This window comes from Trachypithecus francoisi, unplaced genomic scaffold (genome assembly GCF_009764315.1).
Source record: "Trachypithecus francoisi isolate TF-2019V2 unplaced genomic scaffold, Tfra_2.0 Lachesis_group5, whole genome shotgun sequence".
NCBI classification, from domain to species: Eukaryota; Metazoa; Chordata; class Mammalia; order Primates; family Cercopithecidae; genus Trachypithecus; species Trachypithecus francoisi.
Window position 1 is genome coordinate 135,820,363 of NW_022681470.1, and position 23,143 is coordinate 135,843,505.

General features: G+C 50.3%; 1 protein-coding gene and 1 long non-coding RNA gene across 2 annotated transcripts in view; one reads left to right on the forward strand and one right to left on the reverse strand.

The window, feature by feature from the left end:
- LOC117074527 overlaps positions 1-6,950 on the reverse strand; it is a 28,133-nt gene extending 21,183 nt beyond the window's left edge. Inside the window, exon 1 of the long non-coding RNA XR_004433606.1 lies at positions 6,862-6,950. This is a non-coding gene — a long non-coding RNA (uncharacterized LOC117074527). The remainder of the gene's footprint in view (positions 1-6,861) is intronic.
- On the forward strand, positions 6,650-23,046 carry ASF1B (anti-silencing function 1B histone chaperone). Its single transcript, XM_033196066.1, has 4 exons — positions 6,650-7,765; positions 18,075-18,190; positions 20,846-21,022; positions 21,884-23,046. The coding sequence occupies exons 1-4, from the start codon at positions 7,657-7,659 to the stop codon at positions 22,088-22,090; spliced, it is 609 nt and encodes a 202-aa protein (XP_033051957.1). The 5' UTR covers positions 6,650-7,656; the 3' UTR covers positions 22,091-23,046.
- The last annotated feature ends 97 nt before the right edge of the window (positions 23,047-23,143 follow it).

Sequence of the window (23,143 nt, forward strand, 5' to 3'; positions counted from 1 at the left end):
AGACCATCCTGGCTAACACAGTGAAACCCCGTCTCTACTAAAAAATACAAAAGAACTAGCCGGGCGAGGTGGCAGGCGCCTGTAGTCCCAGCTACTCGGGAGGCTGAGGCAGGAGAATGGCATAAACCCGGGAAGCGGAGCTTGCAGTGAGCTGAGATCCAGCCACTGCACTCCAGCCCGGGCGACAGAGCGAGACTCCGTCTCAAAAAAATAAAAAATAAATAAATAAATAAACAAATAAATAAATAAAAGGTAAGGACACTGAGCAACAGGAACACTAATGGTGGGAGTGAGAACCAGTACCATCATTCTGAAGAGCAGATTAGCAGTATCTTATAAAGGTGAATACTTCCAGAACGCACCGTCCAGTACTTCAACTCCTAGGTATATCTCCCAGAGTAACTCCTACGTGTGCTCAAGGAGACATAGATACCAACGCATACTGCTGCACTGTTTGTAATGGTAGAAAACTGAAAACACCCTAAATTTCAACCAAGTGAATTGATAAGTAAACACTGTCCAACAAAACTTTCTGTTCTCATGGGAATGTTCCTTATGTTCTTTATACACCATGGCGGCCACTAGCCACAGGCTCCTGCTGAACATGTGAAATGTGACTATGTGTCTGGGGAACTGGATTATTTGTTTTGTCTAATTTTAATCTAAATAGCCCTATGTGGCTAGTGGCTACCTTATCAGCACAGCCGTATAGCAGTGAAACTAAGTGAATTAGAGCTACACACGTTTCCACATAGACAAATCTCAAAAGCATTACACTGGATGAAAAAAAGCAGGTTTCAGGCTGGGCACGGTGGCTCATGCCTGTAATCCCAACACTTTGGGAGGCCGAGGCGGGCGGATCACAAGGTCAGGAGATCGAGACCATCCTGGCAAACACAGTGAAACCCTGTCTTTACTAAAAATACAAAAAAAATTAGCAGGGCATGGTGACGGGCGCCTGTAGTCCCAGCTACTCTGGAGGCTGAGGCAGGAGAATGGCGTGAACCCGGGGGACGGAGCTAGCAGTGAGCCGAGATCCCACCACTGTACTTCAGCCTGGGGGATAGAGTGGGACTCCGTCTCAAAAAAAAAAAAAAAAAGAAGCAAGTTTCAGAAGGCAGAACCCAGTGCCACCCTAGTACCAGCTCTGTCAGGATACACCCAGTATGATCCTGCTATCAGAGGCCCCCAAGACCACACTGAGGTTCAATGACTCACTAGGGGGAGTCACAGGATTTAGCTTGGAGGTGTAGGCATGGTTGTGATTGATGATAGTGAAGAGATACAAGGCACAATCAGCAAAGGGAAAAGACGCAGGAGCTGAAGCCCAGAGGAAACCAGGACAAGCTTCTAAGAGTCCTCTCCTAGTGGAGTCACATAGGACTCCATCCATTCCTACTGCCAAGTATGACAGCACGAGAGATATGCGATCTACCAGGGAAGCTCATTACCCAGTGACCAGAGTTGTACTTGGGGGTGGTCGTGTACCAAAATGCCAGACTCCAGAAGGAGAGCAGGTGTTCAACACGAACCACATTGTTAGCGGAAATTGTTTAGGCACTCACCATTTGGGGAACGGCAGGAACCCTCCCGAAATCCAAGTTCCTAGATACCAGCCAAGGGTCAATCTTTCAAACAGGCTTTTCTAAGGACAGCAGTCTCAGGCCTGCTAGGTTAACTCTAAATTGCACAGACACCATTTATATAAAAGTATAGCCGGGCGCGGTGGCTCAAGCCTGTAATCCCAGCACTTTGGGAGGCCAAGACAGGCGGATCATGAGGTCAGGAGATCGAGACCATCCTGGCTAACACGGTGAAACCCTGTCTCTACTAAAAATACAAAAACTAGCTGGGCGAGGTGGCGGGCACCTGTAGTCCCAGCTACTCGGGAGGCTGAGGAAGGAGAATGGCGTAAACCCGGGAGGCGGAGCTTGCAGTGAGCTGAGATCTGGCCACTGCACTCCAGTCCGGGCGACAGAGCGAGACTCTGCCTCAAAAAAAAAAAACAAAAAAAAACAAAAAGCTAGTCGGGGCCGGGCACGGTGGCTCAAGCCTGTAATCCCAGCACTTTGGGAGGCCAAGACGGGCAGATCACGAGGTCAGGAGATCGAGACCATCCTGGCTAACATGGTGAAACCCCGTCTCTACTAAAAAATACAAAAAAACTAGCCGGGCGAGGTGGCAGGCGCCTGTAGTCCCAGCTACTCGGGAGGCTGAGGCAGGAGAATGGCGTGAACCCGGGAGGCGGAGCTTGCAGTGAGCTGAGATCCAGCCACTGCACTCCAGCCTGGGCGACAGAGCGAGACTCCGTCTCAAAAAACAAAAAAAAGAACATGACAAAAACTATTGTTTAAAGATACACGCCTATATGCACAGAAGACTGTAAACACCAAATTCAGGGTTGCGGCTACATTTGAGGAAAAAGGAAGAGGAATGGGTTTCATGTAGGGTATAAGGCCCTTCAGTTGCATCTCTAATGTTTTAGCTTTTTTTTTTTTTTTTTTTTTGAGACGGAGTCTCTGTCGCCCAGGCTGGAGTGCAGTGGCCAGATCTCAGCTCACTGCAAGCTCCGCCTCCCGGGTTTACGCCATTCTCCTGCCTCAGCCTCCCGAGTAGCTGGGACTACAGGTGCCCGCCACCACGCCCGGCTAGTTTTTTTTTTGTATTTTTTAGTAGAGACGGGGTTTCACCAGGTTAACCAGGATGGTCTCAATCTCCTGACCTCGTGATCCACCCGTCTTGGCCTCCCAAAGTGCTGGGATTACAGGCTTGAGCCACCACGCCCGGCCATGTTTTAGCTTTTAAGCTGGGTAACAGTATTTTGCTATAGCACTTCTTATACTTTCTTGAGCATGTGTGCACCTGAAGTATTACACAGGAAGAATGAAGACGTACCTGCTTATTACTATGTGCTACTAACAGTTCATAGTTTTTTGTTTGTTTTTAGACAGGGTCTCGCTCTATTGCCTAGCTAGGCTGGAGTGTAGTGGTATGATCTTGGCTCACTGCAACCTCTGCCCCTGGGGCTCAAGCAATCCTCCTACCTCAGCCTCCTGAGTAGCTGGGACCACAGGCACATGCCACCACACCCGGCTGATTTTTTTATGTTTTGTAGAGTTGGGGTTTTGCTATGTTGCCCAGGCTGGTCTTGAACTCCTGAGGTCAAGTAATCCACTTGCCTCAGCCTCCCAAAGTGTTGGGATTACAGGCGTGAGCCACTGCACCTGGCTGGTTCACACTGAGTACTTTTCACATTCCAGGTATATGCTAAACCCACCCTTTACATAGATTTATTCTTTTTTTTTTTTTTTTTTTGAGATGGAATCTTCCTTTGTTACCAGGCTGGAGTGCAGTGGCACAATCTCAGCTCATTGCAACCTCTACCTCCCAGGTTCAAGCAATTCCCCTGCCTCAGCCTCTGAAGTAGCTGGGACTACAGGCGCACGCCAACACACCCGGCTAATTTTTTTGTATTTTTAGTAGAAATGGGGTTTCACCATGTTAGCCAGGATGGTCTCGATCTCCTGACCTCGCGATCTGCCCGCCTCGGCCTCCCAAAGTGCTGGGATTACAAGCATGAGCCACCGTGCCTGGCCAAGAAAGGGTACTTTAAATAGGGTACTTTGGGAAGTCTTCTTTCAGAGGACATTTGAGCTGAACCACAAGCGAAGAGAATGAGACAACTGTGCAATTATCCAGAGGAAGCACATTCCAGGCAGAGGGAACGGCAAGTGCAAAGCCCTGCGGCAGAAATAAGCTGGGTGTGTTGAAAGAAGGGGAATAAAGCCAGCTGGGCTTGAGAGCAGTGACAAGAAGAATGGTAGATGAGGCCTGAGAGGTCAGCTGAGGCTACCACGCAGGGCAGCCTAAGCCATAGGAAAGATCTTAGATTTCATTCGAAGTAGGATAAGCCTTTGAAGGTTTTAAGCAGAGTAATGACATGATCTGGTTTACAAGTGAAGATCATTCAGCCAGCTGTGAGGAGAATGCATCATAGACAGGGCCACTTTCTTCATTAGCGCCATGGAAATAATGCTGGTGGCTCATGAGCTTCTCGGGGCTATGAAAAGGTCAGGGACAGGGATAAAGGGAAAAGAGTTCCACAATGCAAAGAGAAAACTACAAAGTTGGAATGAATAAATATTTAAATAAGCATCTAGAAATATGACATCATGACAACTGCATTAATCATTAAATTTAGTATTCATAAGCAATCGAATTACATTTGGAAATTAGATTTTCTCAAATCACAAATATCCCCAAGTATGCAATGATTGCCAAGAAATCAAAGGAATCATAAATGTGAGCTTCCTTGAAGCCAAATAATTTCAAAAGAATATTAAAAAGCTTTCAATTTTTTTTAACAGCTAAAAAAGTGTTTTCTTAATGTGAGATGTACACACCAAAAAAAATGGGCTAGGCGCTGTAATCCCAGCATTTAAAGACAAGATAGGTGAACTGCTTGAGGCCAGAAGTTTCAAGAGCAGCCTGGGCAACAGCGAGACCCTGTCTCTACAATTTAAAAAGTAAAACAGGCAGGGCATGGTGGCTCATGCCTGTAATCCCAGCACTTTGGGAGGGCAGGGCGAGTGGATCACCTGAGTTCAGGAGTTTGAGACCAGCCTGGCCAACATAGTGAAACCCCGTCTTCACTAAAAATACAAAAATTAGCCAGGCAAGGTAGCGTGTGTCTGTAGTCCCAGAGAGTCGGGAGGCTGAGGTGGGAGAATCGCTTGAAGCCAGAAGCAGGAGGTTGCAGTGAGCCGAGATCGCACCACTGCACTCCAGCCTGGGTGACAGAGGAAGACTCCCTCTCAAAAAAAAAAAAAAAAAAAGTAAAACAAATCAGGCATGGTGGCATGCACTGGTGATCCCAGCTACTTGGGAGGCTGAGCCAAGTTATAGTGAGCCATGATCATGCCACTTGACTCCAGCCTGGGAAACAGAGCTCTGTTAAAAAAAAAAAAAAAAAAAATCCCATAGGAACTGGATTGTTTCCAGAGTTGACTAGGTAAGAAATACTAGTGCCTTGGATCAGTGCTATTCAGGCTTATGGCCTGTGAGTTTGAACACTGTCCAGGGCACCCTTAGAAAGGCCTCTCTGGGGAGAGGACATTTGAACAGAGACTTGAATGACGAGAAGGCATAAGCCAGCCAAGAGCCCAGGAGAAGAGGTTCTGGGCAGAGCTTTGCACTGGGAGTGGCTTGTCAGATTTTTAACAAAAAGAGGGTTACTTAGGCTGGTTTGAAGTTGGAGCTGGGTAGATAACAGGAGATAAAGCACAGTTTCGAAGACAATGCTCTCATCCTGAGAAGTGACCTGGTCAAATGTATTTTCGACCTTCGCTGTCCAGTAATACAGGAGCCACTTGTCACAGGGGCTCAGGAGCACTCAACTGTGGCTATCAAGACAGCTAAACTGAACTTTCTTTTTTTTTTTTTTGAGACGGAGTCTCGCTCTGTCGCCCAAGCTGGAGTGCAGTGGCCGGATCTCAGCTCACTGCAATCTCCGCCTCCCGGGTTCACGCCATTCTCCTGCCTCAGCCTCCCGAGTAGCTGGGACTACAGGCGCCCGTCACCTCGCCCGGCTAGTTTTTTGTACTTTTTAGTAGAGACGGGGTTTCACCGTGTTAGCCAGGATGGTCTCGATCTCCTGACCTTGTGATCCGCCCGCCTCGGCCTCCCAAAGTGCTGGATTACAGGCTTGTGCCACCGCGCCTGGCCTGAACTTTCTTTTTTAAAATTTAATTTTAATTTTTAGAGACAGGATCTCACTCTGACACTCAGGCTGGAGTGCAGTGGCTGGAGCATCCTGGGCTCAAGAGATCCTCCTGCCTCAGCTTCAGGAGTAGCAGAGACTACAGGTATGCACTACCACACCTGGCTTATTCTTTTATATTTTTGTAAATATGAGGTCTTGTTATGTTGCCCAGGCTGATCTTGAACTCCTGGCCTCAAGAAATCATCCATGCCCAGCCTCTAAAATTTAATTTTTTTTTAAAAAAGTAAATCTTAAATAAAAAAAAAAAAAAAAAGATATGGCTGGGCACAGTGGCTCACGCCTGTAAACCCAGCACTCTGGAAGGCCAAGGCGGGCGGATCACTCGAGGTGAAGAGTTTGAGACCAGCCTGGCCAACAAAGTGAAACCCCGTCTCTACTAAAAATACAGAAAAAAATGTAGCTGGTCATCTGTAATCCCAGCTACTCAGGAGACTGAGACAGGAGAATCGCTTGAACCCGGGAGGTGGAGGTTGCAGTGAGCCGAGATCGCGCTATTGCACTCCAGCCTGGGTGACAGAGCGAGATTCCGTCTCAAAGAAAAAAAAAAAAAAGTGGTTTCCAAAAAATGTAAAATCAGGTGCGCGGCTGGCATTATTTTTCCACTGGGCAGAGCTGATCGCCCATGGGGGCAAAGACTCTGCGACCTGGAGTATCCCAGGTCGGGGGCGACAGGATGCGGCGGAGAGAAGTTTCCGGATGTATTGTGCGGTCATGAATCATGTCAGGGAATTGCCACGGCCCCCGCTGAATGGAGAGACGCTGCCTCGGGAGCTGAGTAGCAGAGCCCGGACTCGAACACTGGTCTGCCCCAGAACTGAAACTCCCATTTTCAGTACCGTCTGCTTGAAACCTTCCAAGAGCCCTTGAGGGGGCGAGAGCGGGATCCAAACCCCTCGGGGGCGAGAGCGGGATTCGAACCCCTCGTGGGCGAAAGCGGGATCCGAACCGGGCTGGACTCCCGAGGTCCAAGCGCGCCGCGTGACCGCCACTCCCAACGTTCGCAACGTTCACAACGGACTCCAGGGCCGCTGGACCTCAAGGGTCAGGAGCCACTCAGAAAAGCTCCAGACTACGCTCACCTGTTGACAGACGCTGAGGCCGCAAACCCTCCTCCTCTCTTTTCACACTCGCCAGCACTGCGGCGGCGCTCGACTTCCGCTTCTCTCCAGCGAATCCCCAGCTGAGCCTCCTTCTGCTCCCGCCACCATTACCAATCCAGCCAATCAACTCTCAGAAAACCCTCTTTATCTCCGCCCCACTCCCTCCTGCCAATCACTGAGGGTGCGAGCACCGCCCTTCCCGCCTTCTTTAGCGAGCGCCGCGCGCCACCGCTCGGCGGTTGGCGGCGCTGCGCGGTGCGCGATGCATCTCCCGGAAAAGCGAGGCGAGGGGCGGGCCACGCCGGTACGGGAACCCTCAGGATTGGGCAGAAGGAGTCCGGCGCTCTGACTCCATCCACTCCCGCCGTTGACATCCGAGTCGGAGACGCTGGGGATTGGTTCCCAGCGGACATGCTAAGAAGCCTGGAGATGGTTTCCCCCTCCTCACACGCCGCGGAGAGGGAGCTCCTCTGATTGGCCCGGGGAGTCTGGGCGCGCGCCGACCGGCGCTCCAGGATTGGCTGACGGGGTGCGCGCGCCGCCAGGGAGCGTTGGCGGTGATTGGCCAGAGGGCGGAGGCCGGCTATTTGAAGGCGGTCCGCGGTTTAGGTGCGCACTTCAGTCCGCGGAGAGAAGAGGCGGGAGTGGACCTGGTCTACGGTACCCTACTGACGCGCCCCCAGCCTCACCAGACCCAGGCGCGGCCTCCGCCACAGCCATAGCCACAGCCACAGCCCCTGCCCCTGCTGCGGCACGGCGAGGCGAGGCGGGGCGATGGCCAAGGTGTCGGTGCTGAACGTGGCGGTCCTGGAGAACCCGAGCCCTTTCCACAGCCCCTTCCGGTTCGAGATCAGCTTCGAGTGCAGTGAAGCCCTGGCGGACGGTGAGGCTGGGCCCGTGCGGGGACCCCCATCCCCGGGCCGACCCCGGCCTCCCCTTGGAGAAGCGCTCCCATGGCCAACTTGATCTCCCCCATGAAATCCCTCGTCTCCCTTCCGCCAATCCCGATCTCCGGGTGGAGACCTCCCGCCACCAGCCAACTCGGACCTCCCCGTGACCTCCTCTCCCACTGCCCGCCTTGACCTCCCGGGTGGAGACCCCCAGCTAGCTAACTCGGACCTCCCCGTGACCTCTTCCCCCACTGCCCGCCCCGACCTCCCCATAAAGATTAACCCCAGTCAAGCCCCATTTCCCGCGTGGGAAACCTCATCCATCTTTTTTCTCTGGAGGTCTTCCTAGGTACCCGTTTTCATGGAGAGATCTTCTTGGCCTCCATTTCTTAACCCACGGAGATCTTCAGCCACCGTGGTTTCTCTATGGCAAGACCCCCGCTTTAGCCACCCACCCATTTTTGCCCACTTATTCCCTCTTCCTTTAGTGAGATACACCTCCCATTTTCCCTCTGGAGACCCCCAGTGTCCAGCTCCTTCCCATTTTCCCTGGGGGAAATCCCAGCCATCTGCTATTTTCCCTATGGAGACCTCTCACCCAAGCTCCCTTCCCTCCTCACCATGAAGACCCTCCCCACCAGTAACCTTTTTTCCCTGTGAAAACCCCTCAACCCCTTTTCAGGACCGCTCTCGCCCCCATCTTCCCATTTGTCTCCCACCAATCCCCTCCCCAACCTGCCAATATTTCAACAACCCCACCCGCACCAGTTGCTGTTGCTTTTCTGCCCCAGTGCACATACCCTGGAACCTGGTTTCCCTCCTTCGTTGGGGCCCAACCCCCGCTATGCTTGAGCTCCCCCTGGGAAAGGATGCTACCCTCTTTGAGGGGAGCTTGGTCTCCCCAGCTCCCCTTCCCCACCCTCTTCTGTGGACTTGGATAAACACACTGAGATCCAAGGGGTGGCATAGCCAGGCAGGCATTAGCTGCTTCTCCAGGTTTGCCCACCCGTTTCCAACTGAGTTACTGCAGCAATTCTTCCCTCGCTTTTTCTTTCTTCTTCTTCTCTCTTTTTTTTTTTTTTTTTTTTTTTGAGACAGAGTCTTGCTCTGTTGCCCAGGCTGAAGTGCAGTGGCACGATCTCGGCTCACTGCAACCTCCGCCTCCTGGGTTCAAGCAATTCTCCTGCCTCAGCCTCCCAAGTAGCTGGGACTACAGGCACCTGTCACCATGCCCGGCTAATTTTAGTATTTTTAGTTGGAGGCAGGGTTTCACCACATTAGCCAGGCTGGTCTCGAAGTCCTGATCTCAAGTGATCCACCCGTCTTGGTCTCCCAAAGTGCTGGGATTAGAGGTGTGAGCCACTGTGCCCAGTCTTTTTTGTTTGTTTGTTTTTGTTTTTTTTTATATAGCTAGATAATCAGTGCCAAGCTTCCATTGCTTTTGATGGTCTGACCTAGTCTGGAGGGTGGGTGGGTTGGGCTGAGCTGTGACGGGCTCCAGCTTCAAACAGTCAGCTGGAGTCCAGAGGTCACAGCCTCCTGTACATCTTTTCCAAGGTGCTTCTGCAGATGTATTTGTTAATCTGTGTGACTTAAAGGTGGACATGGCTCTCATCTCACAGATGAGAAGACAGGAACCACAAAGCGCAAAAGGTCTTTCAAGTCAAGGCCTGTTCAAATCCAAAATCTAAGGTCACCCAGGGAGCCTTGGCACCACTAAAATGCAAGTCCTGCTTTCAGGAAGAAGTACTCCATTAGGCCATTTTTCTACTTGGTGGTTAAAAGAGAAAAGGCAGCAGCCGAGGAGGTAGCGATCTGGGGGCCTGTGGAGCCAGGATGTGCTAACTAGTGCCTTTCAGGGACAGGTGAGTGTTTTGCCCTCAAAGCTGGTCACCTGGACTAGCTTGGGGCTGATAGAGTGAGATGTGGATGTGCTTCGGGTAGGCCAGTGGGTCTGTCTCTCCCCGATCTGTCTCACTCCTTTTTAAATTAAGGAGTCTACTTGTGGCTAACTATAGAATAAGCCGAGTTAAATCCTTTCTGGAACAGGGCAGCGTGTAAATAAATAAATAAAGTGTAGAATGACACTGTGGAATAAGATTTAATTTAAAAGCCAGGAGGAAATGGAAGGAAGTAATAGGTTGAGGGATTCCCAGCTCCCAGGCGGCAGGAGATCGGGTTTCAATCAGCCTGTTTGTGTTCCTTGCATTTAAAAATGGTTGTGTGGTCATTATCTGGTACCTCTACTCCTAGGAAGCCCCTGCCCTGTGACTTTACTAACTTATTTATAGAATTAGAGGCAGAAAGGCCAAATTAAACCAACCTGCTGATCCTTTTTTTGTTTTTTTTGGAGACGTCTCACTCTCATCCCCCAGGCTAGAGTGCAGGGGCGCAATCTCGGCTCACTGCAACCTCCGCCTCCCGGGTTCAAGCAATTCTCCTGCCTCAGCCTCCCGAGTAGCTGGGATTACAGGTGCCTGCTACAACGCCCAGCTAATTTTTGTGTTTTTAGTAGAGATGCGGTTTCACCATGTTAGCCAGGCTGGTCTTGAACTCCTGACATCAGGTGATCTGCCCGCCTCAGCCCCACAAAGTGCTGGGATTACAGGTGTGAGCCACCGTGCCTGGCCTCTGCTGGTCATCTTTAATAGAAATGGAGTGACTTATCCAGGGTCACCCAGCCAGTTTGTAGAAGTATTGGCACTGAAGTTTGGAATCTAAGTTCTTTATCTTTGCTCCGATCCAGGGAAAGAAAGGAAGGATTCCCTATTTCAGAGGTGGAGCATAGATAGGAATGACCATACAGTTTATGGCCAAATCAGGATACTCAAAACACAGTGAAGGGGAATGCTATTATTATTATTATTTTATTTTATTTTATTTTATTTTTTTTTGAGACAGAGTCTTGCTCTGCTGTCCAGGCTGGAGTTCAGTGGCCGGATCTCAGCTCACTGCAAGCTCCGCCTCCCGGGTTTACGCCATTCTCCTGCCTCAGCCTCCCGAGTAGCTGGGACTACAGGCACCCGCCTCGTTGCCCGGCTAGTTTTTTTTGTATTTTTTAGTAGAGACGGGGTTTCACCGTATTAGCCAGGATGGTCTCGATCTCCTGACCTCGTGATCCGCCCATCTCGGCCTCCCAAAGTGCTGGGATTACAGGCTTGAGCCACCGCGCCCGGCCGCTATTATTATTATTATTATTTTTTTTTTTTTTTTTTTTTTTTTGAAATGGAGTTTCACTGTGTCACCCAGGCTAGAGTACAGTGGCGCAATCTCAGCTCACTGCAATCTCCACCTCTTGAGTTCAAGCGATTCTCTGGTGTCAGTCTCCCAAGTAGCTGGGATTACAAGCTTGAGCCACCATGCCCGGCTCATTTTTGTATTTTTAGTAGAGATGAGGTTTCACCATGTTGGCCAGGTTGATCTCAAACCTGACCGAAAGTGATCTGCCCGCCTCAGCCTCCCAAACTGCTGGGATTACACTTTGAATCACAAGCACGCGGCCAGGGAATGCTATTGTTAATTGCACCCGGATGATAAAGCTTTTCCTTCAAGAAACTCAAGTGAGAAATCCTGGCTTTTCCAGTCCTAGGGCTTTCTGTGACTGATCTGCCAGCTTGCTTTCTGCCTCTTTCTGGCCTCCTCTCCATGAAAAAGAGAATCTGCCTCACTCTGAGCAGTGTCAACTGAAAATCTTGACAAAACCCCCAACCCAGCTGTGCGAGGTGGCTCATTCCTGTAATGCCAGCACTTTGGGAGGCTAAGGAAGAAGGATCTCTTGAGCCCAGGAGTTTTAGGCCAGCCTGGGTAACATAGCAAAACCTTGTCTCTACAGAAACATCAAAAAATTAATGGGGCTTGGTGGCACGTGCCTGTGGTCCCAGCTAGCTACTCAGGAGGCTGAAATGGGAGGATTGCATGAGCCCAGGAGGTCAAGGCTGCAGTAAGCCGTAAGCCATGATTGCACCACTGTACTCCAGCCTTGGTGAGAGAACAAGACCCCATCTCAAAAAAAAAAAAAAAAAAAAAACCCACCCTAACTCCTAAGCCCCAGTTGAGTGACTCCTATTTCTCAAGGGCCCCGAGCCCCCTTTGCACTTTTATCTTCCACATCTGGAAATAGATGCTTCCACGTTTAGCTGAGAAATTCAACAGACACTGGTTGAATAAGTCATAGAAGCCAGATGTTCTGACCCAGAACTAACGAAGTTGTTATGGCAGCAGGACTCATCTTTGATTATGAACAAAGGCAAAAAAAAAGGCAGGCCGGGCACGGTGGCTCATGCCTATAATCCCAGCATTCTGGGAGACCAAGGCAGGTGGATCACCTAAGGTCAGGAGTTCGAGACCAGCCCAGCCAACATGGTGAAACCCCATCTCTACTAAAAATACAAAAGTTAGCCGGGCTCGGTAGCGGGCACCTATAATCTCAGCTACTCAGGAGGCTGAGGCAGGAGAATTGCTTGAACCTGGGAGGCAGAGGTTGCAGTGAGCTGAGGTTGCGCCACTGCACTCCAGCCTAGGTGACAGAGCGAGACTCTGTCTCAAAAAACAACAACAGGCCAGGCACAGTGGCTCACGCCTGTAATCCCAGTATTTTGGGAGATCAAGGCAGGCAGATCATCTGAGGTCAGGAGTTTGAGACCAGCCTGGCCAATGTGGTGAAAACCTGCCTCTACTAAAAATACAAAAGTTATCCGGGAATGGTGGTAGGTGCCTGTAATCCCAGCTACTTAGGAGGCTGAGGTAGGAGAACTGCTTGAACCCGGGAGGTGGAAATTGCAGTGAGCCCAGATTGCGCCATTGCACTCCAGTCTGGGTGACAGAGTAAGACTGTCTCAAACAACAACAAAAACAAAAAAGCAGGAAGCAGACTCTTTAGCTAGTTCAGCTACAGTAATCATGTACATGTCTTTAGTCTTATCATTTATATATATATGTACACACACACACACATACATACACACACACAGCGGAGGTGTGTCTTGTACAGGGACTAGCTTGTGAAGTTAGGGCAGAGAGATAACATGGAACACAGTTGAGTTGCCTTGACATTGCTCAGAAAGTTAGATACACACCTCATGTGTATAGCTGTGTCCTGTACACAGTAGCTATGAGTTCGTACTGTGTTGGTGATTTGTGTCCCATGTATAATTCTAAAGAAAGATTATATTCAGAAATGTAATCATACACATATGTCTCTACTTACAACACTGCAGCCCGATTTTTTTTCTTTTTTTAAAAAGAGATAGGGTGTTGGCCGGGCACAGTGGCCCACACCTGTAATCCCAGCACTTTGGGAGGCTGAGGCAGGCGGATCACGAGGTCAGGAGATTGAGACCATCCCGGCTAACACAGTGAAACCCCGTCTCTACTAAAAATACAAAAAATTAGCCAGCGTGGTGGCGGGCTCCTGTAGTCCCAGCTACTTGGGAGGCTGAGGCAGGAGAATGGCGTGAACCCGGGAGGTGGAGGTTGCAGTGAGCCGAGATCACGCCACTGCACTCCAGCTTGGGCGACAGAGCGAGACTCCGTCTCAAAAAAAGAGAGAGAGATAGGGTGTCACTATGTTGTCCAGACTGGACTTGAGCTCCTGGGCTTAAGCAATCCTCCCACCTCAGCTTCCTAAGTAGCTGGAACCACAGGTACACATCACCATGCCTGGCCATTTCAGCAAATGTAAGATGATTCTAGGCCAGGCATGGTGGCTCACGCCTGTAATCCCAGCACATTGGGAGGCCAAGGCAGGTGGATCACCTGAGGTCAGGAGTTCGAGACCAGCCTGGCTAACATGGTGAAACCCCGTCTCTACTAAAAATACAAAAATTAGAATTACAGGTGCACACCACCACACCCAGCTAATTTTTTATATTTTTAGTAGAGATGGAGTCTCACTGTGTTGCCCAGGCTGGAGTTCAGTGGTGCGATCTCAGCTCACTGCAACCTCTGCCTTCCAGGTTCAAGCAATTCTCCTGCCTCAGCCTCCTGAGTAGCTGGGAATACAGGCACATGCCGCCACGCCCGGCTAATTTTTTGTATTTTTTGTATCACTGTGTTGCTCAGGCTGGGCTCGAACTTCTGAGCTCAAGCAATCCACCTGCCTCAGCCTCCCAAAGTGCTAAGATTATAGGCGTGATCCACCACGCCTGGCCCTATAACTTTTTTCTTCCTTTCTTCCTTCTTTTTTTTTTTTTTTTGGAGACGTAGTCTCGCTCTGTTGCCCAGGCTGGAGTGCAGCAGCATGATCTCAGCTCACTGCAACCTCTGCCGCCTCCTGGGTTCAGGCAGTTCTTATGCCTCAGCCTCCTGAGTAGCTGGAATTACAGGTGCCCACCACCATGCCCAGCTAATTTTTGATATTTTTTAGTAGAGATGGGTTTCACCATGTTGCCCATGTTGGTCTTGAACTCCTGAGCTCAGGCAAAATGCCTGCCTCGGCCTCCCAAAGTGCTAGGATTACAGGCGTGAGCCACCGTGCCCAACCAGCTTCTATAACTCTTGCATCAGTATTTCTCTACAGCCCTCAGTTAATTCTCCAGTTTCTTTCTGATCCTGGTTGAAAGCCATTTCAGCCCATATGCCTGACAGTCAACATAGTACATCTTTTCTTTTTCTTTTTTTTCCTTTGAGATAGGGTCTCTGTCGCCCAGGCTGGGGTGCAGTGGCTCGATTGTGGCTCACTGCAGCCTTGAACTCCTAGGCTCAAGTGATCCTCCAACCTCAGCCTCCGACGTAGCTGGGACCACTGGCATGCGCCACCACACCCAGCTAATTTTGTTGATTTTTAGTAGAGTCGACGTCTCTCTATGTTGCAGAGGCCCATTTCTTTTCTTTTTTTTTTTGTCTTTTTTTGGTGTGGTTTTTTTTTTTTTTTTTTTTTTGGAGACGGAGTCTCGCTCTGTCACCCAAGCTGGAGTGCACTGGCCAGATCTCAGCTCACTGCAAGCTCCGCCTCCCGGGTTCATGCCATTCTCCTGCCTCAGCCTCCCGAGTAGCTGGGACTACAGGCGCCCGCCACCTCGCCCGGCTAGTTTTTTGTATTTTTTAGTAGAGATGGGGTTTCACCGTGTTAGCCAGGATGGTCTCGATCTCCTGACCTTGTGATCCGCCCGCCTCGGCCTCCCAAAGTGCTGGGATTACAGGCTTGAGCCACCGCGCCCGGCCGAATGTTTTTTTTTTTTTTTTGAGACGGAGTCTGGCTCTGTCGCCCAGGCTGGAGTGCAGTGGCGCATGGTCTCTGCTGACTGCAAGCTCCGCCTCCCGGGTTCACGCCATTCTCCTGCCTCAGCCTCTGGAGTAGCTGGGACTAGCTACCACCATGCCCGGCTAATTTTTTGTACTTTTAGTAGAGACACGGTTTCGCCATGTTGGCTAGGCTGGTCTTGAACTCCTGACCTCAAGTGATCCACCCACCTCAGCCTCCCAAAGTGCTGGGATTACAGGCGTGAGCTACTGCGCCCGGTTGCAGGGGCCCTTCTCTTTCACTGAGTTTCCACATGCTCTTTGTTTAGGTTTTGCTAATTAATATTGACCTCAGCTGGACAACATCATGTGCTTGTGGGTACACTTTAGTCTTTTTCATCTACCTTCCCAGGACATGAATTAAACGCACCCATACAGGACTCTACCCGCTATGAGGGGAAAGCGCTGAAGGAAATATACCAAAATGATACAACTGCTTTAGAAAGGAGAGAGCAGGGCTGGCTGTTCTGTCTTCCCCCAAAACTTGGTTCTAATTGTGTCACTACTTGTAACAAAAATAAATCAATAGGCTGGGCATGATAGCTCAGACAAAGTCCCATACTTTGGGAGGCCAAGGCGGGAGGATTGCTTGAGACCAGGCTGGGCAACCAAGCAAGACCTCATCTCTAAAAACAATTGAAAAATTACCTGGGTGTGTGGCACAAGCCTGTGCTTCCAGCTACTTGGGAGGCTAAGGCAGGAGAATCACTTGAGCGCAGGAATTCGTGGCTGTAGTGAGCTATGATTGCGCCACTGCACTGCAGCCTGGGTGACAGACCGGGACCCCATCTCTAGGGAAAAAAAGTCAACTTCCTCCCTGCAAATAATAAGAGGCTAGTTCGACGAAACACCCGTGAGTTCAGTGGTCACCCATATCCTACAGACCTGCTGTAGGGTTCCTGAGTGAAACCACAAAGGGACGGGCAGCCAGTGCATCAAAGAAGGGCTTGGGACTCAGGTGACAAGCCTCTAGTCATGACCCGGCAGCAGTGTGCTTCCAAAGTTGGATGCTTTTGTGGGACACTGGACCAGGGAATAGGGAGCTTCTGAGAGAATTTGCTTCCTGTGAAAATCACAACTTGTGAAACTTCCCCCAGCTGCTAGAGCTGAAGGGTTGTGTAATTTCTGAAGAGCCGAAAATAAGTTTTGAGCCTCTTGCCAAGACTCCCTGTACCAGCATGACCTTGCCCCTGATACACTTGGACCTCCTGCAGGAGGCCATGATCTCCGGAATTCCCTGTGATTCACAGCTGACAGCCAGGAGCTCCATAAGCACTTTCCTTTCATCTCGATGGAGCATATTCAGGGGATGGGGCCCTCCTGCTGGATGGGGTGCAAGAGTTAGGGTTTGAGGCTGGGCACGGTGGCTCACACCTGTAATCTCAGCACTTTGGGAGGCTGAGGTGGATGGATCACCTGAGGTCAGGAGTTCGAGACCAATATGGTCCACATGGTGAAACCCCATCTCTACTAAAAACACAAAAAATTAGCCAGCTGTGGTGGCTGGCGCCTGTAATCCCAGCTACTCGGGAGGCTGAGGCAGGAGAATCACTTGAATCTGGGAGGCAGAGGTTGCAGTGAGCCGAGATCGTGCCACTGCACTCCAGCCTGGGCAACAAGAGCGAAATTCCGTGTCAAAAAAAAAAAAAGAGTGTTTGGAGGATCACCCCGGGATGCCGCATTTGTTGACTGAGTTGCCCAAATGTCTCTAAGTAGGCATGACTTGGTGCCAGATCTGGAAGACCAGGGTGGCTGGCTCCCTGAGCAGCCTCACCTTCCCCCTCCTGCGGGCTGGCTCTCCTGCTGGATTGGAATCTGCCGCCCTGCCCCAGTTGTCGAGGGATCCACTTTGTTGAGTGGCACCAGTCCCTGTGTGTGAAAGAGGATGCTGCTTCCTATCCCAGCACCCAGTGAGCAGGGCCCTGAAATGACCCAACCCCCTGCCATTCCTTTCTCAGCACGTCTGTGTCATGTGGCTCTTAATTCAGCCTCTGCCATACAGTTCACGCTCAGGCCTTGAGAGGCCCAGGTTTCCCCAGAGGTACAGTCAAGGTCATCTGTCATAGCTAGGCTTACAAAACAGAATTCCCTAATGGAGATAGAGCTTCGTGCCCACCTCAGCATTCAGGACTGTGCTGCCTGGCACTAAGTGTCTGATGGATGGAATAAGAATCTTCTAATATATTAAGGATCTGTTTAAAATTACCACAAGGCTGGGCACAGCAGCCCACACCTGTAATCCCAACATGGTGGGAGTCTGAGGCAGGAGGATCACTTGAGCCCAGGAGGTTGAGGCTGCAGTGAGCCATGAACATACCACTGCACTCCAGCCTGGGCAACAGAGGGAGACTGTCTCGAAAAATAATAAAAATAAAATACAAGATGTGGCTGGGCGCAGTGGCTCAAACCTGTAATCCCACCGCTTTGGAAGGCGAAGGCAGGCAGATCACTTGAAGTCAGGAGTTAGATACCAGCTTGGCCAATATGGTGAAACCCCATCTCTGCTAAAAATACAAAAAAAGCCGGGTACAGTGGCTCACATCTGTCATCCCAGCATTTTGGGAGGCCGAGGCAGGTGGATCACCTGAGATCAGGAGTTCTAAACCAGCCTGACCAACATGGTGAAACCCCGTCTCTCACTAAAAATACAAAAATTAGCCAGGCATGGTGGCAGGCGCCTGTAATCACAGCTACTCGGGAGGCTGAGACAGGAGAATCGCTTGAACCTGGGAGGCAGAGATTGCAGTGAGCCGAGACCACACCATTAACACTCCAGCCTGGGTGACAAGAGTGAAACTCCATCTCAAAAAAGAAAAAAAAAAAAAAATAGGCGTGGCAGCGGGCACCTATAATCCCAGCCACTAGGGAGGCCGAGGTACGAGAATCACTTGAACCTGGGAGGCGGAGGTTGCAGTGAGTCGAGATCGCATCACTGTACTCTAGCCTGGATGACAGAATAAGACTCCATCTCAAAAAAGAAGAAGAAAAATGAATACAAGAGCCTTTCCCTGCCTTGTTGCTGTTGAGCTATTTCAATTCATTAACCTTCCTATGTCTTTGCAGACCTGGAGTGGAAGATCATTTATGTTGGCTCGGCTGAAAGTGAGGAGTTTGATCAGATCCTAGACTCGGTGCTGGTGGGCCCTGTACCAGCAGGGAGACACATGTTTGTCTTTCAGGTAAGAAAGATGAGGCCTTAGGCCTTTAGCTCTTGACTCCTAGAAACGTCCTCTTTTACCTGAAATCCCACAGAGTGCTTCAGGAATCAAAAGTTCAAGTTCAGCTGGGCACAGGGGCTCACGCCTATAGACCCAGCTACTCCAGGGGCTGAGGTGAGAGGATTGCTTGAGCCCAGGAGTCTTGAGCCTACAGTGAACTATGATTGAGCCACTGCACTCCAGCCTAGACAACACAGTGAGACCCTGTCTCTAAAAAAAGGAAAAAACAAGTATTAAAAAACAGGCTGGGCACAGTGGCGCACACCTGTAATCCCAGCACTTTGGTGGCAGGACTGCTTGAGGCCAGGAGTTTGAGACCAGCCTGGGCAATATAGTGAGACCCCAGCTCTACAAAAAATTTAAAAATCAGCAGAGCATAGTGGTGCACGCCTGTAGTCTCAGCTACTTGGGAGGCTGAAATGGGAGGATCACTTGAGCCTGGGAGATGGAAGCTACAATGAGCCAAGACCACACCATTGCACTCCAGCCTGGGTAATACAGCAAGACTCTGTCTCAAAAAAAAAAAAAAGAGTTGAGACCCTGTCTCAATCAATCAATTAAAAAAAAATTTAAAAGTTCAGGTTCAAATCCCAGTTCTACTGTCAGGAACTATCTGACCTCTCAGAGGCTCTCAGGCCCTCCCTTCCCCCACCTCTGTGTCAAAGCTGCCACTGATTTACAGTCAATTCTCGTTATTCACAAGAGTTATGGTCTATAAAGTTGCCAGGAACACTGATTTAGTGAGTACTGAACCATTGTCTCAGGGTAAATACAGGGTTAGATTGTTGGAAGTCACGTTTTCGTCAACCAGTCAATACGTAAACTTGTATGTGTGTTGCTGTTGAAAGACACCAGGCCGGGTATGGTGGCACACACCTATAATCCCAGCACTTTGAGAGGCTGAGGGGGGTGGATCGCCTGAGGTCAGGGGTTCGAGACCAGCCTGGCCAACGTGGTGAAACCCTATCTATACTAAAAATACAGAAATTAGCCAGGTGTGGTGGCGCTCACCTGTAACCCCAGCTACTCAGGAAGCTGTGGTGGGAGAATCGCTTGAACCCGGGAGGTGGGGATTGCAATGAGCTGAGATCACACCAGTGCACTCCAGCCTGGGTAATACAGCAAGAGACTTATCTCAAAAAAAAGAAAAAAAAGACACCTTATTTAATATATACTGTGGTTCATTTATGTTGAATTCATAGCCAACAGCACTATAACTTTCCTGAATGAAGCTTCTTTAATATGCATTTTTTCCATAAGGCCTTTTTTGTACCCTACACTACACTTCAGCACTACCTTTGGGTGCCATCATAGACAGCAAACTCACCAACAAAAAGCACAAAACATGGAAAAAAGGTAGCACTAAGTAGGCTGAGGAAAGGACGCTCATTCACAGCTGAGACCAGAAGACAGAGTGTTGCCTTGTTTGACCTCAGGTGGGAACAGGCGTGGTAGGTAACTCCAGCTTTTCCTTGTTCTGTGCATGTCTGCAAGTGACGCTGAAAGCACTACAGGTATTCATCTTGGGGTTACAAATAAATGTAGCAGGTAGGTGAACTTGCACATATGGAACCCATGAATAATGAATGAGGATAGACTGTAACTCCTAAGTGGCTCTCATGCAGCACCCTGCCTGAGTTGTCAAATGTAGATTCTGGCCGGGTGTGGTGGCTTCCAGCACTTTGGGAAGCAGAGGCAGGAGGATTGCTTAAGGCCAGGAGTTCCAGACCAGCCTGGCCACATAGTGAGACCCCCATCTCTACAAAAAATAAAAACAATTAGCTGGGTGTAGGCTGGGCACGGTAGCTTATGCCTGTAATCCCAGCACTTGGGGAGGCCGAGGTGGGCGGATCATGAAGTCAGGAGATCGAGACCATCCTGGCTAACACGGTGAAACACCGTCTGTACTAAAAACTACAAAAAATTAGCCGGGTGTGGTGGCGGGCGCCTGTAGTCCCAGCTGCTCTGGAGGCTGAGGCAGGAGAATGGCGTAAACCCTGGAGGCGGAGCTTGCAGTGAGCTGAGATCACGCCACTGCACTCCAGCCTGGGAGAGAGAGCAAGACTCCGTAACAAAAAAAAAAAAAAAAGGCTGAGGGCGGTGGCTCATGCCTGTAATCCCAACACTTTGGGAGTCCAAGATTGGTGGATCACCCGAGGTCAGGAGTTCAAGACCAGCCTGACCAATAAGGCGAAACCCCGACTCTACTAAAACTACAAAAATTAGCCGGGTGTGGTGGTAGGTGCCTGTAATCCCAACTACTCAGGAGGCTGAGGCAGCAGAATCGCTTGAACCTGTGAGGTGGAGGTTGCAGTGAGCCGAGATCCCACCATTGCACTTCAGCCTGGGCAACAGAGCAAAACTCCATGTAAAAAAAAAAAAAAACCAAGAAAATAAAAAGTCAGCCGGGTGTGGTGGTGTGCGTCTGTAGTCCCAGCTACCTGGGACACTGAGGCAGAATTGCTTGAACCCGAGAGGCAGAGGTTAAAAAAAAGAAAACTGAGGGCAGAGAGCATACTTTTTGCTCGGTAAATACATGTTGCTTGGGAATGTTTCTACTAATGACATAGAGGCATGGCTGTGGCACTGCTAAGGCCTAGGATGTGTCTCCCCTAGGCTGATGCCCCCAACCCATCCCTCATCCCAGAGACTGATGCCGTGGGTGTGACCGTAGTCCTCATCACCTGTACCTACCACGGACAGGAGTTCATCCGAGTGGGCTACTATGTCAACAACGAGTACCTCAACCCCGAGCTGCGTGAGAACCCACCCATGAAGCCAGATTTCTCCCAGGTGGGGCCTGTTTCCACTTCCTGCTTCCCACAAGGCCGTTCTTTATACTTGGGGGGAGTTCAGCCATTCAAATTGGGAGTCAAGGTTACTTCTTAAGGTTTTCAAGTAATGTTCAGTTCTTATAGTACTGGGTTAGAATAGGAGAAAAAGGCCTTTGTTTCTCAAAGGCATGTCTTAGAGAATTAAGATTAGATAGGCCTGCCTGGGCAACATAACGAGACCCTGTCCCTACCCCCTCCCCACCCCAAAAAATGAGCCAGACATGGGTGGAGTACTCTACTGTGGATGCTGAGGTGGGAGGATCGCTTGAGCCCAGGAGTTTGAGGCTGCAGTGAGCTCAGACCATGCCACTGCATTCCAGCCTGGCTAACAGAGACTGTCCCTTAAAAAAAAAAGATAGGTCCTGGGCCAGGTGCAGTATCTCACACTTTGTAATCCCAGCACTTTAGGAGACCGAGGCTGTCGGATCACCTGAGGTCAGGAGTTCGAGACCAGCCTGGCCAACATGGTGAAAGCCCGTCTCTACTAAAAATACGAAAATGAGCCAGGCATAGTGCCATGCACCTGTAGTTCTAGCTACACAGGAGGCTGAGGCAGGAGAATCGCTTGAACCTGGAAGGTGGAGGTTGCAGTGAGACGAGATCACACCATTGCACTCCAGCCTGGGCAAAAAAAGTGAAACTGTCTCAAAAAACAAAAAGATAGGTCCTAGCCCTAAATCATGGTGCACAGGTATTTTCTGGAGTTCCATATGTAGGTTGCTCTTGCTGGGCTTCACATGGGTGATTGGGGGTGTCCTGGCTCTATGGGAGCAAGGAGAGGGCATGTCAACAAGGGTTGACGTTCCTCTTTCTGCCCCAGCTCCAGCGGAACATCTTGGCCTCGAACCCCCGGGTGACCCGCTTCCACATCAACTGGGACAACAACACGGACAGGCTGGAGGCCATAGAGACCCAGGACCCCTCCTTGGGCTGCAGCCTCCCACTCAGCTGCACTCCTATCAAGGGCCTGGGCCTCCCTGGCTGCATCCCTGGCCTCCTCCCTGAGAACTCCATGGACTGCATCTAACTGCAGGAACCCAGTGTCCCAGCACACCAGGAGGGGCAACCAGACCTCCCAGTGAGTCCTGCAGGGCCCATCTAGAGGACTTTGGGGGCCATCAGCTGCATCCAGGTCTGTCAAACTCAGCCCCTAGGAAAGAACAGGCCTCGGGACTCCCCTAGTCCTGGCCAGAAGGATGATCTCGCTTTTCCTGTACAGGCCTATAAGAAGCAGGTACTTCAGTTCTAAATTCTTTCTGACTTGTGTTCTTTTCGTCTTCATAAATTCTACCTAAGGCCATTGTGCCACTGTGCACCCCTGAGTACCACTGACCCAAAGCTTTCCGACGGACCTCCCTGGCCCACCTAGAGGCTTTCTTGGTCAGTGCCTGTCAAGGCTCTGGTCCTGCTGAGCCAAAGGCTCTGTCATTCCTTTCTCTTCCCGTACATCTGAGCAGATCCACTCCAGCTTTCTGGTGTCACAGGCAGGAATCTTGGTTAGTAGGTAGACTTAGATCCCATTTCTGTCCTGCTCCCAGGAAGATTCTTAGGTCCTCTTCAATCCAGCAGCCCCTGGAAAACTCTGCTCCCAGAGGTGTGATCAGCAGGATGCTGAGGAACCATGTTGCCTTTCCTGTCAATCACAGCCACCTTCCTGTTATCTCCTAAATGGATCTGGCTTTTTCTGGTTGGAAGATGGTATCAGAGGGCCTGCGTGCACAGTCTGTCTCTGGGTCGGGGTCAGGGACCCTCTGCCTCTGGCAGCCTTAATCTTCCCTCTGCTAGGACCAGGGTGATTTCAAGCCAGGGAAGCAACTGGGACCCTGAAAACCGTCCCTCCGCAGCCTGGTCCCCGTCTCTGTGCCCTGGTCCCCTTGCTGCCATGTGGATGCTGTTGTGATTGCTGTTTGTATATTATTAAAATGTTTTTATATTAAAAATGTTTGGTTGGTCTAAAAATTAAAAGCACTTCGTTTAGAATGATTGTTTGTGCTTTTGTCTCGTGTGGACTGAAGCAACTTTGTCCACTCTCCCCCAGAATTGGCCTCTTGACCTGTCCAGTGGGTGGGCTGTCCCATGT